We start from the raw sequence: 17,101 nt of genomic DNA on the forward strand, positions 1-17,101 counted from the left end.
CTCCGTGGGGTCAGTGACCTGTCACACAGCTCCACCCGAGCTGGGGTAAAATTCAACACCAGCCTGTTCAAAGGAGCTCTCTCCCCCAGGCCCTCCAGCCCCCCAGGGCTTTGATGTGCTGATGGTCCCTGCGAAGGTGCCACTTCACACCTCCGGCCTCAGCATAAAGCCCGGGGCTGCGACGCTCTCCCCACACGCAGCCTGGGAAGCCCTGACGCCATGGCCAGCTCTCCTGCCCAGCTCCTAGCCCCGGATCTCCTGCTGCCCCCAGGCCAGGCCCTGCTGCAGGAGTGGGGCAGGGCCCAGCCCAGCACGGAGGGGTACAGCAGCTGCTCCCCAACGCCCTCCACCGACTCCTGCGGCCTCTCGCCCCTCTACCCCCTCTGCCCAGCTCCCCAGGAGCCCTGCAGCAGCTGCCCTGCAGCCCCGAGCCTGGTGCTGACGCCAAGACGCAGGGCTGGCCTGTGCCCAGCCTACGGGAGCAGGAAGGGCAGCCGGGGAAGGGCAGGCGGCGGGCAGAGGCAGAGCGCCAGCGAGCGGGAGAAGCTGCGCATGAGGAACCTGTCCAAGGCTCTCCACACCCTGCGACGCTACCTGCCCCCCTCGGTGGCACCGGCCGGCCAGAGCCTGACCAAGATCGAGACCCTGCGCCTCGCCATCCGCTACATCTCCCACCTGTCGGAGCTGCTGGGGCTCAGCGAGGAGACGCTGGCCCAGAGGAGAGGGGGCCCACGCCGGCACTGCCCCCTCTGCCCCGAGGGGCTGGGTTGCTGCCAGGCCAGGACCCCTGGCCTCCAGGCAGCATCTCCAGCCCCGTGGGAGGGGTCCCCCCCGGCCGCAGAGTCCTGGGTGTCGTCCACCTGCTGCCCTGCCGCAGGGACACCCCCCGAGCCGCACAGGGCACTCAGCACAGACACAGCCTCTTGGCTTTCGCCCCCTTACTGCCCTGCCCCAGGGGACCCCGAGCCGCACAGGGCACGAATCCTGGATGCGGGGCCGATGCTGCTGCCAGCTGAGTTTGCAGACATGGGTCTGTCCTCCCAGGTATGTTCACTCTCTGCCCCCTCCTCAGCCTAGGCTGTGTCCTGAGTTACCTGCCAGAGTAACCCCCCGTGGTGCGAATTCAGTACCCCCCAAATTCCTGGCCGCTTGTAATGGCCCGTGGGCCGGGTCCTGCGAGGAGGGCAGCATGCACTGCCGGGGGGAAGGGTTTTCCAGGGTGGATGCTGAGGCATGGAGAGCTGGGAGTGACGTGCTCAGGGCTACTCGGCCGATCAGCACAGCAGAGCCCGGAGGGGCTCTGACCACAGACACCCCCCTTCCCTGGCCCTTGTGGGAGTCAGCGTCAGCTGAGAGGGCAGCGCGAATGACTCAGTGCCCTCGCTCCAGGGGCTCGCTGGCCCTGCTCCTGTCTGTGCCCTCCAGGGGCAGTTTGTGGGTCCTACTCAGAGGGCCCCCACTCCGTCCGGCTCCTGGAGTCAGTGCCCAGGGAGTCTGGCCTTGTGTTGCTCCACTGATCCCTGTGCTCCTCTCTGCAGGATCTCTCCGGCGAGCTCCTCTCCCTCCTGGAGGCCCTGCTTCCCCAGGACTGATCGGCCACTGCCCAGCCAAGGGACAAGCCTGAGAAGCAGCTGGTGGCAGAACGTGTCCTCATGAGCCCAGGCAGCCCGGCTGGAGAGGGCCACGCACGAGAGGAATGCGAGGAACGCTGTCGCTGTCGCTGGCTGACGACTCTGCCTTGGATCACGTGCCGCCTTCTGGGGACAATGCAGCTGTGCGTGGCCATGCAGGCGTGGGGCACGCTGGGGACATGCAGGCGTGGGGCACATGCATGGTGGGAGGGTATTTATCGAGTTATGGAGGGATGGGAGGGTATTTATCGAGTTATTTCCAGGCCAGGGGACAATAGCTGAAGAGCTTTGAAAGCTGATGCGATGCTGTGAATGAATAAACCCATGTCTGTGATCTCCTGCCTCTTGCTGCCGTGGGGTCCGGGGGAGCGCAGGGAGGGAAGGGGGAGCTATGATGGATCAGCTGGCGTCTCCGCTTTGGCCTCCTAGCCAGAACTGGACCTGCCGCTTGGGAGGAGCTGCCCTGCTGTTAGGGCACTGGGCTGGGAGCCCGGACTCCTGGGTTCTATTCCTGGCTTGGCCACTGAGCTCACGCCCCAGCGGTGGGATCCATGATAAGCCCCTGGGTGGGGGACATTGTTTTGGTGTGGGGGCTTGTTGGGAGCTCCCTTTGCCTGGCCTCTGGGCCTCTGTCTCCCTCGGTCCCACTTGGGGAAGATGCCACGTGAGCCCTTTGCCTGCAGGAGGGATTGTGCGGGGGCTCTCCTGTGGTGGTGGGGGAGGACCCACGGTTCCCTTCCTCCCTCACATCCCTGTGACCCCATGAGACTGGCAGGGCGCACTGGGCCGGGGACCCACCATGCTGGGAAGCTCGAACCTGCCGTATGTGAGGTCCCTTGGCTGGCGCCCACGAGGAGCCCTGCCTCAGCTGTCTTGAGGAGCTGGGGAGGCCACTGCCCTGGTTGGGGGGGGATGGGGCCCCTGCTCTCCTCTGCCCTCTCCTGCATTCACCGGCCTGGGATTGTTCGGCACGGCCCCCACAATCCCAGCTCTGCAAGGGGCGTGAGGCACCCCTGTGCGGCGGCTGTCCTGCCTTCCCCGGGGCTGGGTGCCCCCAGCACATGGCCTGGCTACCTGGGCTCATTAAAGATCCCCTGGGGTGGGTGAGCTCAGCCCGTGTCCTGCCCCTGTTCCTGTGTGGCTCATTTCCCTCACTAGAGTCCATTGAATGCAGGATGCTTCTGAGCTTCCTGTTCTAACATGCTGTGTCATTTTGCTGCCACATCCCACCCCAGAGGTGGCTGCATTTCCACAGGGGGTGAGTGATCCCAGTGTATGGGCTGGCAAGCCCTTTGGGATAGACGGTGGGGTGGTAGTTACACATGATATCAAGGGCGACTCTGCGGTTCTGTGCCCGTTTATCTCACAGCTCTGACCCCCTGTAGGAAAAGGGCTGTCGCAGGCCCAGCTCGCGGGGGAGAGACGGACATGACAGAAGAGGCTCAGGATTCAGCCCCAGATAAATAGATGGGGGTCCCATGACACCCGGACCCTGGGCAGAGCGGGGTCCCAGTTCGGAGCACTCTCCAATGCCCTGGCAGGGAAGGCGGGCTAGCTGCTGGGGCAGGGTGTGAAACCTCCCAGTGCAGGAGGCAGCAGCCTGTGGGGTGGGTGGGAGGAAATTGGGGAAAGTGATCACAGCTGTTCTCTGGGGAGCCCCGCCCCCTGCAGGCAGTGGGGCAGCTGGCGTAAGGGGCTGGGCGAATCCCAGCCCATGGCTCTCGGCAGGTAACAGGGTCAGAGCCCAGGGGCTGCTTTCCTGAGAGCCCAGACTCTCCCCAGGGCCTGGCTCCGGCGTGGGGGCATCGCGGGGGTGGCGGGGAGCTCTGTGCTCAGGAATGGGGATGTGGGGCAGAGCGGGGCCTGTGGGGGTTGGGTCCAGGGCTCGGCTCTGTTAGGACCTGGCCTGCGCTGGCTCCTGACCCTGGCTCCCAGCATGGGGGTGGCCGTGGGGCGGCTCCGCTCCTGGGGGCTGGTCCTGGGGTGGCTGGGAGAGCCCATTACAGGGCTGGTGCTAATGAGGATTGACAGGGAGATGCTAATAGACCAGAGGAGGCTCCATCTCCTCCCCACCCCCAGGCTCTGGGGCAGGGGCTGGGCAGCTAATGAGCTCCACTTAGCTGTGAACTGACTTGCTAATAACATTAATTCCTTCTGCTGGGGACACGGCCTTTGAGATGCAAAACACCCCTGTTGTGCCAAGGCCTATCTCAGCACGGGCCGCGCTGCCCCCCAGGCCTGTGCTCCTCTGGGCACCATCGGGTCCCCCTTGGCCCGGGTTCAACGGCCAGTGGCCTGTCACGCACTTACAGGTCGTGCCCGCTCTTGGCCCCGTGGCGGGTGAGACAGCCCTTCTCGGGGGGCCACTCTCGGGGGGGTTAAACAACTCCACCTCTCTGAGCCTTAGCACATCTATCTCAGCCCGGGGGGCGTGGTAGGAGCCTGTATAAGCAATAGACCCAAAAATCGGGACTGTCCCATCAAATCGGGACGTCTGGTCACCCTACTGCCAGGGGAGCACTGGGCGCAGATCTGTGAGTCTGGCAGCGATGGGGGGGGGGGCGTCCAGGCAGCCTCCGGAGGCCAAAGAATTGCTGTTGTGCATCTAGCCCTGCGCCACAGAGAGCTCAACAGACCAGCCTCGGCGTCCGGTCAGAGGCTCCTGCTGAAAGAGGCCAGGCTGCGCTGTGGCCGCAGAGGCCCTGCCAATTCGCCAGCAGCCCCTGGGCTGCTCCACCCCAGTGCCAGGTTCCACCAGCACCAGAGACAACCCTGGTGCTGCCGGGTGGGGAGACAGCCCAGCCAGAGGGGAATCCCGGGCGCAGGCCTACAGCTCACCCCACAGCCCTAAGGACCTGGTGCACCCCAGCCAGGGCCCCCGGCTGTCCTGTCCGCTTGGTCCCCATGGGCAGGGTCTGTACCTGGCACCTGGGCCCAAACGTCCCCAGACAGGGGGCGCTTCAGCCCCTCATCTGCCCAGGGCTTTGGCTGGAGGAGCTGGAGAGAGAGGCCAGCTGGGGTAGGGCTATCGTGCTTTGGGATGGGGAGCCAGCCAGGGGAGACAGGCTGCTTGGCAGGGTTGTGTGCCCCATGCCTGCCCCACTGTCCGGCAAGGGAGGCTGCCTGGACAGACCCCCGCACTCATGGCAGTTCTTGGTGGGAGTGCGTGTGTGTGTGAGAGCGTGGATGTGAGTGTGTGACTGGGCCTGTGATGCCGTGTTAGTGCACATGAATGAGTGTGTGTGTGTGGGTGTGTGTGTGACTGCATGGGACTCAGGGTTAATGCATGTCTGTGCATGAGTGCACGTGTGAGTGTGTGATGCTGTGTTAGTGCACGTCTGACTGGGAGTGCGTGAGTGCACCTGTGAGTGCGTGTGTGTGCGGGTGTGACTGCATGGGACTCAGGGTTAGACTGTGTGTGGGTGCCACATGGGGGATGGGGGAGCAAAGCCTTTTGAACACGAGTTTATTACATCAAGAAGCAACACGAGCTGTCAAGGGCATCTCATCGATCAGCTGCGTCAGCGCCCAGCGAGTCACGTGGGGGCAGATGGCAGAGGGACAGCAGCCCTGGGACCGGTGGGACTGGAGTGCGAGGAGAGGCTGCCTGGGAGGTGGGCCACCGGCCGGCTCGCTGCCGCTAATACCGAAGGAGGCTCCGGACACCGAGTGGGAACCAGCACCACCAGCTCCAGCCCACGCAGAGCAGGGCAGGCGCCCAGCGAGTGGGAGTTTGTGGCTGGAGGTGAGGAGGGCGGGCGGGTGGCTTGGGGCCCTGCTCCTTGTCCTCTGGGGCTTGGAGAGCTGTCTGCTGTTGTCCCAGCAGGGAGGGATGCATGGGGTAGGGGTAGGCTGGGCAGGCGTCCCCTTGCATGGGGTCTGGACAAGCCTGGGGGATGCGGATTGGTGCAGGCTGGGTGTGGGGGGCTGCACGGCCCCACCACTGCCTCAGTGGGTGTCTGGGTGGGACTGGCCACGGGAGCGTCTCCCACTGGTAGCGAAAGCGCGGCTCCTGTCGAGAGGTCCCCTCCCCGGGTATTGCTGTGGGCAGGATGTGCCTGTGCCCCAGAGAGTGTGGCATAGGGCACGGACGCTGACCTGGCATATGGCTCACAGACCCCTGGGACCACGCCAGGCCCGTTGCCAGCCTGGGGCACGGGGGCTGGGAGCAGGAGCAGCACCTGCCTAGCTCAGCGGAGGCTGATTGCTGGTGACTCCACTATCCTCCACCCCCCTCGGGGGCCAGCCTGGGCCCCCTCCTGAGAGCTGCCCTAGAGCAGAGACTGGATGGGGGGTTCCCTGTTTAAGGGAGCTGCTGGGCCAGGGTTGCTGTGGGAGCAGCTCTCTGGCTGCGGCAGGGCGGGGAGGGTGAGGTGGGCTGTGTTCTGGAAGGTGGGACAGCTCCTGGCCCTCCCCTCGCTGGTGCCAGCTCCACGCTCCCCCCTCTGATCGTTAGCTGGAGCCCATCACTGCGGCGTCTGGGCTGCACATAAAGGCAGGACCAGGGAAGTCGGTGATAGTGGGGAGGGAGGAGAAGCTGTTCCTGGCCCTCCCGGGGGCCTGGTGGATCTTCAGGGAGAGCTCCACAGCCAGGGGCCTTGGCTGGCAGCGTGTCCCCCCCCCATCTGAGCTCCCAGCCCCCTCCAGGTTCCTGCTCCCCAGCCGGGGCGCTCTGGAGGCTGGCAGGAAATGTCCCCGGCCGGCCCCCAGCGCCAGCCACTCTCAGATCATTCAGGAGGCCGCTCCGAGAAGAGGAGCAGACACACAAATAGGGGACTGCGTGTGGCAGCACCGAGCCGGGCCAGGCCCACTGCCAGGCTGGGGGACTGGGGTCCCGTGGGGGAGCTGCCCCTCTCGCTCCGGTGAGAGCCCCTGGGCCTGCAGCTCCCCCTCCTGCTGAGCTCAGCTGCCCCCGGCTCCAGGCCGACTGCACCAGTATGAGCAGGACCTCTTCATGCAGCCGCGCAAGGCTTCCCTGCCCTGCCGTGCCCAGGCCCTGCCAGGCTGTCTCTGCCCGGGGCTCAGCCCATACGGAGGTGCCCTGTGCAGTGCCAAGGATGTGCCTGGCCCCTGTGCCCATGGGCAGGGGGCTCTGTGTGGCGGGGAGTAGCCTCGGGGATCACACTCCCCAGGAGTGGGTGCTGACGCTGTCTGTCTGTCTGTCGCAGCAGGAGGAAGCCGGCTGGGCCCACGTGCCCCTGCGATGAACGTCAGCCAGGGAGCGGGCATGGTACCCTGCAGCAGCCTCCTGCCCTCCGAGGGCGGCTGTGGGTGGGGCCCCTGGCCCAACGGGAGCGAGGGGGCCCTGCAGCTGCCCACCTTCTCCCCCGCCGCCAAGGCCCGCGTCATCCTCACCTTCGTGCTGCTCACCCTCTCGGCCGCTGGCAACCTGGCGGTGCTGTGGGCGGGCGCGGGCGGGCGGCGTGGGAAGCTCTCGCACGTCCGCGTGCTCCTGCTGCACCTGGCGGCGGCCGACCTCCTGGTCACTTTCGTGGTGATGCCGCTGGACGCCGTCTGGAACATCACAGTGCAGTGGCGGGCAGGGGACCTGGCCTGCCGCCTCCTCATGTACCTCAAGCTGCTGGCCATGTACGCCTCGGCTTTCATCACCGTGGTGATCAGCCTGGACCGCCAGGCTGCCATCCTGCGCCCGCTGGCCATCGCCCAGGCCCACAGGAGGAACCGGCTCATGCTGTATGCGGCCTGGCTACTGAGTGCTGGGCTCTCCGTGCCCCAGGTACCCGCCGGTCCCCACCCCCCAGATACCCACTGCCCCTCCCGCCCCAGGTACCCGCTGGTCTCCACCCCCCAGATACCCGCTGCCCCTCCCGCCCCAGATACCCACTGTCCCTCCCCACCGCAGGTACCGCCCCGTTCTCCCCCCCACAGGTATCCGTCCCACAGCCCCTGCTGTCCCAGCCCTGGGCTCCCGCCCCGGTTCTGCCGAAGCCCCCTGAGCGGAGCAGAGACTGCTGGGCCAGTTAGCAATGGGTGGGGATCATGTGCTGTTAGCTCTGTGCAGAACGGGGGCCGCTGAGCCCCCCCAACTCATCTCACATGGAGGGGGCTCCTCACACTGCACTGCTCCTCGCCCCACTGGCTGAAGGGGGCTCCCAGGAGCCTGCTGGGGCTGTGAGTCGGGCAGCAGCAGTGTGAGCTGGGGGGTGGGGTGTGAGGGGGGAGAGGTGGTGTGCGGGGGGCTGTCTGGGGGGGCTCCCTCATGAAAAAGCCATTCCTGGCAGCTCAGGTGGGCAGGGCGGACGCCCCCATCTCCCTGCGGCTCAGCTCACCCCACAGGGCGTGGGGGGGCTGGAACAGCCTCTTGTCCCCCGATGCCCAGGTCCCCAGCAGGCTAGCTTGGCCCACAAACGTCTGTGGTTCCAAGCGCTGGCCCTCCCCCGGGTGCTGGAGGGGTTGGGGGGCTGGCAGAGCCCGCTTCCTGTCTCGCTCGTGGCCCGGCTGGGTCGGGCGCGGGCCCATGCCGGGGTCCAGCTCCCCTCTCTCTCGCTCTGCTTTGCTTCCAGCTGTTCCTGTTCCACACAGTCACCATCCGCTCCCCGCAGACCTTCACCCAGTGCACCACGTGGGGCAGCTTCCCCCGGCGCTGGCACGAGACGGCCTACAACATGCTGGGCTTCGCCTGCCTCTTCCTCCTGCCGCTGCTCATCATGGTCTCCTGCTACTCCCGCATCCTGCTGGAGATCTCCCGGCGCATGGGCACCGGCCTCTGTGAGTGGGCTGGCGCTAGCTGCAGGAGGCTGTGAGGTGGGCCTAGGGACACATGGGGCTGTGGAGAAGCTGGGGAGACCTGGGGGGTCCTGAGGCAGCTCTGGCTCATGCCGAGGGTTGGACCGGTCCCGAGTTCCAGACTCAGGCCCAAGGTCCCTGCCCCGAGGCTCGTCTGTGGGGCCCGGTTTCCCAGAGAGCCGGCTGCCCCGTGTGGGGCAGTGAAGTGAGCCTGGCCCTGGGGCTCACAGCTGGGCCCTCGTGGCCGGGGCTCCCTGCAGACGGCCGGTCCTCTCGGGAGATGCCACCGGCTAGCACGCTGAGTGGTGTGGGGCCGCGGGGGGCGGGGCCCTGGGCTTTGCCAGCTCCCCCCATGGCTAACGTGGCGTGTGGGGGCTGCGCCCCGCCCTGACAGCCCTGCTCCCTGTTGCTCTAGTCTCCAAGGAGGTGGCCCTGCGCCGCTCCACCAGCAACATCCCACGGGCACGGCTGCGTGTGCTGAAGCTGAGCCTGGTCATCGTCAGCTCCTTCGTCGTGTGCTGGACGCCCTACTACCTGCTGGGCCTGTGGTACTGGTTCTGCCCCCGCGCCATGGAGGAGACCGTCTCCCAGTCCCTCACCCACGTCCTCTTCATCTTTGGCCTCCTCAACGCCTGCCTGGACCCCCTCACCTACGGCCTCTTCACCATCCCCTTCCGCAGGGGGCTGGGGCACTGCTGCCGGGGGGGGCACGGAGCGGGGCCCGAGCCCTGTTCCCCGGCAACTGGATCCTCCCGCTGCTCCGCCACCTCCTTGCACGCCAAGCGGAGCACCACGACCACCCCGGCGCACGAGACGCCCGGAGCCCAGAGCCGACTGGGCAATGGGACCGGCAGCGTCGACAGCAGCTACCTGTGAGGCCAGGGCCTGGCTGGGGCCCTGGGTAAAGCCCCGTGCCTGGATGGGCCGGGTTGGTGGACCCTGCCCTTGTGCCCAGCTCGGCCTGGAGCCGTGAGGGGTCAGTGTGCTGCTGGAGGAGACGGGCCCCTGGGGCTGACACTGAGGGGCAGGGCCAGCCAGGCATCTCCTTCTGCCCCTGGGCTTCTCATGCTCCTCACCGGACATGAGGAGTGGTGGAGCCCAAATCCACACTGCCGGGGCAGGGGCGTGGGGGCATTGGGAGAGCCGGGGCAGGGGTGTGGGGGGCACTGGGAGGGCAGGGGCGTGGGGGGCACTGGGAGAGCCGGGGCAGGGGCATGGAGGGCACTGGGAGAGCAGGGGCGTGGGGGGCACTGGGAGGGCAGGCGCATTGGGGGCACTGGGAGAGCCGGGGCAGGAGTGTGGGGTGCACTGGGAGGGCAGGGGCGTGGGGGGCACTGGGAGAGCCGGGGCAGGGGCGTGGGGGGCACTGGGAGAGCCGGGGCAGGAGTGTGGGGGCACTGGGAGGGCAGGGTTGTGGGGGGCACTGGGAGGGCAGGCGCATTGGGGGCACTGGGAGAGCCAGGGCAGGGGTGTGGGGTGCACTGGGAGGGCAGGGTTGTGGGGGGCACTGGGAGAGCCGAGGCAGGGGTGTGAGGGGCACTGGGAGGGCAGGGGCATGGGGGGCACTGGGAGGGCAGGGGCAGGGGCGTGGGGGGCATTGGGAGAGCCGGGGCAGGGGCGTGGAGGGCACTGGGAGAGCAGGGGCATGGGGGGCACTGGGAGAGCTGGGGCAGGGGCGTGGGGGGCACTGGGAGAGCCGGGGCAGGGGTGTGGGGGGCACTGGGAGGGCAGGGGCGAGGGGGGCACTGGGAGAGCCGGGGCAGGGGTGTGGGGGGCACTGGGAGAGCAGGGGTGTGGGGGCATTGGGAGAGCCAGGGCAGGGGCGTGGGGGGCACTGGGAGAGCCGGGGCAGGGGTGTGGGGGGCACTGGGAGAGCCGGGGCGAGGGGGGCATTGGGAGAGCCGGGGCAGGCAGTGAGAGGAGCTGGACCCACTCCAGGGTCTCTCGCTCCCTAGGATGGGGGATAGGGTGTGAGGCTGGACCCGAGCATGGCAGGCTGGGAGGAGGCCAAGTGGGACGTTTCCCGTCTGAGGTTATTTGGGGCCGACGATGGTGCTGGCTTCGCAGGGCTCCTGGAGTGAGTGGGCTGCCCCACCAGTGGAGACGCCTCCCTCGGCAGCAGCATCTGGGTGTTCAGTCTGGGCGTGCAGACTGCAGGCCTGGGAGCTGCTCTGGGGAGGGGCAGCCCCTCACTCCCTGGCAGGGGACCCCTGAGGGGATGGGGAGGGCTAAGCACCGTACCTGGAGCTTCCTCCACTGGCCTTGGGAATAATTCATCCTTCCTTCGTGTGGGGTGCTGGCTCTGCCTCCCCATCCCGTGTCCCCATGGGCCCTAGCTGAGGGCTGGCGCCACTGTCAGTGCAGGTGGGGCTGGATGGACACAGGGGTTGCCAGGACATTTGGCTCCGGCTCATGGGCTCTTGCCCACCTCTTAATCCTGGGAGCTTGTTCCCCTGGAAACTGGAGCCTCCCTGCTCTCGCTGAAGGTCGCTGCTCCCCAGCTCTTCACGGCTCCAGGGTCAGAGCCGTCTGCACACTGGGCAGGCCACGAGGCGCCCATCCTGGGGAGGGGAAAGCAGGCAGCCTGGGTTCCTGCCATCGGTAGCGTGGGATTTGGGGCAGTCTAGGACCCACGGGGTGGTCAGGAATGGGGTCTTGGCTGGGCTGGGCTGGGCTGCCCCTGGAGCCGGGAGGTTCTGGACCCGGTTCCCTGTCCCCAGCACCCGGCAGGGCCTCACTCTGCTCTGGGATGGACCCCAAAGGGCCTGTCCCGGGGCGAGGGGCTGGAACATGGCCAGCTGGGTGCACAGCAGCGTGTGCGTCACCAGCCGGCTTTGCTGCATCTCCAGCCGGCACACCCAGCGCTCGCTGCTGGAGACCAGCTAATCCCGGGGGCCTTGGCAGAGATACCAGCAGGCAGAACCTTGCTCCGGGATCAGTGGCTCTGCCCGCCCTCTCCCCTTGTCCTTGCACCCCCGCTGGCCTGCTTGCCCCCGCTCCGCACAGGATGCAGGGCCAGGCTGAGTGAGTGGGAAGAGCCAGTCCTAGGCCATTAGCTCTGCCCAGCCCCCCTGGCCAGAATGTGTGTGTGAGAGCACCTTGCTGCAGGGCCAGGGAGGAGAGACGGGGACGGGCAGGGGAATGGGTCGGCCATGGCGCATGTAGCCTGCTGCTTCCCCAGAAGGGCTGATGGGTGCAAGGAGGTGAGATTAGCAAGCGAACCACCCCCCTTCCTGGTGCCTCTGCCCCATCCCCTGCCCCCCAGGTGTCCAGGGAGCATGGGGACACACATCCCAATCTCCTCAGGCGGACTCAGGACTGAGGCTTCTGCAGCTCCTTGCTGGTGTTGGGTGCTGGGCCAGCAGAAGCCATGAGATCTAGGCTGGCAGGAGCTGGAGGGGGCACTCCTGGAGGTGGGGATGTGGAGCCTGGGTCAGTGTGGGTTCAGGGGACGTGCTACCCTGGGATTCCCAGGCAGTCTAGGTACCTTCTTCCATCTGCACTTGGTGTCCTGATCTCCTGGTGTGATGCTGGCAGCCCAGCGCCAGCTCATGTCACGGTCCCCATGTCTCAGTGGGACTCCAAGTACGTAGCTGGGACCAGTCCGGCTCAGCTGGGTGTTCGTGTTGTTACAGTAGAGTGATAAGGGCGTGTTTGGTGTTCATACTATTGAATGCTGGTGAGTGGCTGCAGCATTAATCTCACGTCTAGCATCTGGCTCCCATGTCGTAAAGGAAAACTTGAGCCTTTGCATTGTGAGAACATCAGAACGGCCAGACTGGGTCAGACCAAAGGTCCCTCTAGGCCAGTGTCCTGTCTTCTGCCAATGCCAGGTGCCCCAGAGGGAATGAACAGAACAGGGAATCATCAAGTGACCCATCCCCTGTCGCCCATTCCCAGCTTCTGGCAAACAGAGACTAGGGACACCGTCCCTGCCCAGCCTGGCTAATAGCCATTGATGGACCTGTGACGTTGCACTCCGTATGTTTTATGGAAATATACTTATGAGTGTGAATATGATGTAACTGGAATATGCTGTATGCAAAAGGGCTCTTGTAAGGTATCATAACAAATATATTCCTCCTATTTGTATGTATGTATCATTCTTGTATCTCAAACTAGAAATATGAAGTATAACCTGATACTGGAATCCATCTTAAATCTGGTACTTTTCCATTTAGCAGGAGGGCTGGGGACCCAGGGAGACAAAAGAGTCCCGCCTTGTGCCAAAGCTATAAAAGGGGGTGGAACAGGACAAAGGGGTGGCCAGTCATGAAAAAGCCCCTGTTTTCCACCTAAGATGCCTGCTGGAACTAACAAGGACTGTACCAGGGGAAAGGATTGGGCCCAGATTAGGTAGGAGTCTAGTCTGTGAAAGAAGCTTATTGGAACATCTCTGAGGGTGAGATTTTACCTGTAATCAGTTTCTTAATGTATTAGGCTTAGACTTGTGTGTTTTTGCTTTATTTTGCTTGGTGACTTACTTTGTTCTGTCTATTATTACTTGAAACCACTTAAATCCTACTTTTTATACTTAACAAAATCGCTTTTGTTTATTAATGAACCCAGAGTAAGTGATTAATACCTGGGGGAGCAAATTGCTGTGCATATCTCTCTAGAGGGTGGACAATTTATGAGTTTACCCTGCACAAGCTTTTACGAGCTGTTTTCACTTAAAGCCCGCAGCTTTGCGGATGTGGCCCAGACCCTGGGTCTGTGTTGCAGCAGGCTAGCATGTCTGGCTCAAGGGTTCTGGAAGTCCCAAACTGGCAGGGAAAATGGGCTCAGAGGTAATCTCAGCACATCAGGTGACAGTCCCAAGGAAGTCTCTCTGACCGAACCCGTTACAGGATCTATCCTCCATGAACATATCTAGTTCTTTTTTGAATCCTGTTATAGTCTTGGCCTTCACAACATCCTCTGGCAAGGAGTTCCACAGGTTGACTGTGCATTGTGTGAAGAAATACTTCCTTTTATTTGTTTTAAACCTGCTGCCTATTAATTTCATTGGGTGACCTCTAGTTCTTGTGTTATGAGAACGAGTAAATAACATTTCCTTATTTACTTTCTCCACACCAGTCATGATTTTATAGACCTCTATCATATCCCCCCTTAGTCGTCTTTTTTCCAAGCTGAAAAGTTCCAGTTTTTTTAATCTCTCCTCAAACGGCAGCCATTCCACACCCCTCATAATTTTTGTTGCCCTTTTCTGAACCTTTTCCAATTCCAACATATCTTTTTTGAGATGGGGCGACCACATCTGCACGCAGTATTCATGATGTGGGCGTACCAGGGATTTATATAGAGGCAATATGATATTTTCTGTCTTACTATCTATCCCTTTCTTAATGATTCCCAACATTCTGTTCGCTTTTTTGGTGCCGCTTTGACTTGACAGCTTCATGCAGCCAGTTCGGGGGTCTGCGTGACAGCCTAGTCCACAATGTAACTACCTTCACAGTTAGAACATTTCTCCTGATATCTATCCTAAGTCTCCCCTGCTGCAAACTAAGCCCATCACTTCTTATCCTGCCTCCAGTGGACATGGAGATCCATCGATCCCCGTCCTCTTTAGAACAGCCCTTCACAGATTTGAAGACTGGTGTTAGATCCCCCCTCTGTCTCCTTTTCTCAAGACTAAACATGCCCAGGTTTTTTTTAACCTCTCCTCACAGGTCGGGTTTTCTAAACCTTTATCGCTTTTGTCACTCTCCTCTGGACTCGCTCCAATTTGTCCACAACTTTCCTGAAGTGTGGGGTCCAGAACTGGACACAGTGCTCCAGCTGAGGTCTCATCACTGCCGAGTGGAGTGGGACCGTTACCGCCTGTGTTGTATCTACGACACTCCTGATTATACCCCCCAGAATGACATTAGCCTTTTTTGCAACTGCACCACATTTTTGACTCTCCGTCCGTGATCCACTCGAATCACCAGGTCCTTTCCAGCAGTACAACCACCTAGCCAGCTATTCCCCACTGTGTAGTTGTATGTTTGAGTTTTCCTTCCTAAGTGAAATACTTTGCACTTGTCTATGTTGAATTTCATCTTGGTGAATTCAGATCTGTTCTCTAATTTGTCAGGGTTGTTTTTAATTAGAATCCTGGCCTCCGGCTGCTTGCAACCTCCCAGCTTGGTGTCATCTGCAGATTGTATAAGTACATTCACCTGGGACTCACCCTCTGGGACCCCAATAGATACGTCCTCCCAGTTTAACAGTGAAGCACTGGTTTGATTTTGGTCTTTCAACCAGTTGTTCACCCAACTTCCTAGTGATTTCATCTCGACCACGTTTCCCTAGTTAGCTGATGAGGATGTCAGGTGGGACTGTGTCACGGAGTGGGGGAAAGTCAGGGCCCTGCACCCCGCTTCCTGCGATTCACCGGGACTCTCAGCCAGCCAGTGACACAGAAGGGTTATTAGATGACAGGAACACAGTCCCAAGCAGAGCGTGTAGGTACAACCAGAACCTCTCAATCAAATCCTTCTGGGGGGGTTAGACCCCAGTTTGGGGTTCCCTGCGTTGCACCACCCAGCCCAAGACTGAAACCAAAACCTCCTCCAGGAGCTCTCTCCCCCCTCTCCCCTGCTCCTCCTCTCCTTTGTCCAGAAGGTGTCACTTCTCCCAACCTCCCCGTCCTGGCTCAGGTTACAGCTCAGGGATCTTCCTTCAAGGGAAGTCCCCCATCCCCAGTGTAACTTCCCTGCAACATTCCCAGGTCAAATCCACCCCGCTCCGTCACAGACTGCGAAAAGTGTTACTGAACGGTTACATGGTCACTGGACCTCTCCTGCATGGCCAGGGCTGACCCCTGGGGTACGTTGGCCGCTGAGGCCTGCAGCTCTGCACCGCTAGCTGGAGTGCTGGGTGTCACGGAGCTGGACCGCAGGTGCAGTGCGCTGTGTCCTGGAGGGGCCAGTTCCTTGTGCATGTAGGTGGGACAGCGTTAGGCTGTGTGGGTGGCTGGGCCAGGCCGAACTGCAGCTGCGTGTCCTGGCTACCCACAGATTGTGTCTTGGTGTTGTCACAGATCCACAGGGTTGGTGCTATGCCCCCAGCTTTGGAACAGTCTCTTGGGGGAGCCCCTTTGATGGATCAGACCCTCTGGGGGTTCTCTTTCCCTTCAGGGTCAGCCACACGCTCTCACCACCTCCACAGACTGAACCTCTGGGGCTCCAGCCCTCCTGCTTCACAGTGGGAGCTCTGCCCAGCGAGTCCAACTGCGACAGCTTGGCAGAGACTCGCCCACTCTGCAGGGACTAAGCACCTCGCCCAGCGGCTGCAGGGACACACGCTGTGAAAACAGTTGGGTTTATAGTCACCTGGACATGCCTAGGGAGGCTTTCGGGCAGCACAGAGAAACGAAGGTCCATGCTGGTCAGCCCAGAGCACTTCACCAGCCCCGCTGTCGTGAAGCCCAGTTCAGGCTCGCTCTCTCCCTGACTTCCTTCCTTAGTTCCTGGGTGAGGGAGCTCTGGCACCTCTCAGAAGCCAATTCCTTAGTTCCCCCCTCACACCTTCCAGTCCTTTGTGGTGGGGTTTCTCCACCTGCCTCCTGCTGAGAGGTGTGGGAATCCTCTTCCCTCTGGGGCCTTGGTTGCTAGGTGTCCATATCCTGGTGACTGGACTTGCCCTTGTATTCTGGAATTTTCCATTGATATGGGTCAGCACCAGCCAATCCTTTTTAATGACCCCGGTCAGCTCAGTCAGCTGGTTACACCCTCTCCCCGCATCTCTTAGCCTGCCCAGTGAGCAAACTCAATCCTCCCACAGGTGGGGAGCCGTGCAAAGTATGAGGGAAACCGAGGCACACATAGGACTCATAAAAATATCACAAAAAATTCCAACTCCATCACAGCCCATGATGACCCCCTTCCCCCAGTACTGCCCCTGCACCTCTGGGTCTCCTGAAATCAATGGGGCTCCTCCCCAGGAGAAAGGCAGCAAGATGGAGCCCAGAGCTGGGGCTTCCCGCTCTGTGCTCCAGGCTGGGATAGTCCTCCCAGTAGCCTACCATGTTTTGGCCCTCCCTGCCGCCATGTGGCACCGCACCGGTGAGAGGGGTTTGCCCCCACCCAGCACATCTCTTCCATAGTATCTCAGCCCACCTTGGACCCCTGGTGACGTCTTAGGTCAGGCCACGTAGGCGTCACTCAGCCCTTCCAAGCATTTGACAGCAGCTCGAAGAGAAATGCCTCTGCTAGCCCCTTTGGGCGACGGCTGCCATGGGGCAGGTGAGCTGCCTGCATGGGCGGCGTTCAAAGGCAGCCGCCGAAGGCTTTCCCATGGAGCAGGGTCCGAGCCCCAAACCCTCGGCGAGGGAACTGACGAGGCAGGAGGCTTGCGAGTGGGTTATCAAACCTTCCCGCAGTGGCCAGGGGAGGAGAGGGTCAAAGCAGGCAGGGCTCACACAAGGGGGTGAGCTGCGGGCCCAGGGAATGCAGAATTGGGCTAGAGAAGTGCAGCACTATCCGTCCCATGGGTTCCCTCTGGTGCCCAGCCCCGGTAACGACAAGGCTCTGCTGCCGTTTACACGGTCCCACACCCACAGCAACGCGGCTCAAGTCAGGGGCCAGATGCTCAGCTCCTTTATTCAGCACAGCTTCAGTGGGGTAGTCAGGGAATTACGCTGATTTAACCCAGCTGTGGAGCTGGGGCCTGGCGCCAAGCAAGCCAGGACTCCGGCCAGGTGAGTGAAGGGGAGCAGGATGGGGCCTGCAGTT

At 62.4% G+C, this 17,101-nt stretch overlaps 2 protein-coding genes across 2 annotated transcripts; both read left to right on the plus strand.

Annotated features, from left to right (window-relative positions):
• The first annotated feature begins 205 nt into the window (after positions 1-205).
• LOC101932165 (mesoderm posterior protein 1-like) lies at positions 206-1,863 on the plus strand. Its single transcript, XM_005300743.3, has 2 exons — positions 206-1,044; positions 1,539-1,863. Exons 1-2 carry the CDS (start codon positions 220-222, stop codon positions 1,590-1,592), a joined length of 879 nt encoding a protein of 292 aa, XP_005300800.3. The 5' UTR covers positions 206-219; the 3' UTR covers positions 1,593-1,863.
• Positions 1,864-6,715: 4,852 nt separating this feature from the next.
• Positions 6,716-9,489, plus strand: LOC101932446 (gonadotropin-releasing hormone II receptor-like). The gene is made up of 3 exons (XM_005300744.3): positions 6,716-7,368; positions 8,156-8,360; positions 8,794-9,489. Exons 1-3 carry the CDS (start codon positions 6,835-6,837, stop codon positions 9,252-9,254), a joined length of 1,200 nt encoding a protein of 399 aa, XP_005300801.2. The 5' UTR covers positions 6,716-6,834; the 3' UTR covers positions 9,255-9,489.
• Positions 9,490-17,101: the final 7,612 nt, after the last annotated feature.

This window comes from Chrysemys picta, chromosome 10, assembly GCF_011386835.1.
Source record: "Chrysemys picta bellii isolate R12L10 chromosome 10, ASM1138683v2, whole genome shotgun sequence".
Taxonomy (NCBI): Eukaryota; Metazoa; Chordata; order Testudines; family Emydidae; genus Chrysemys; species Chrysemys picta.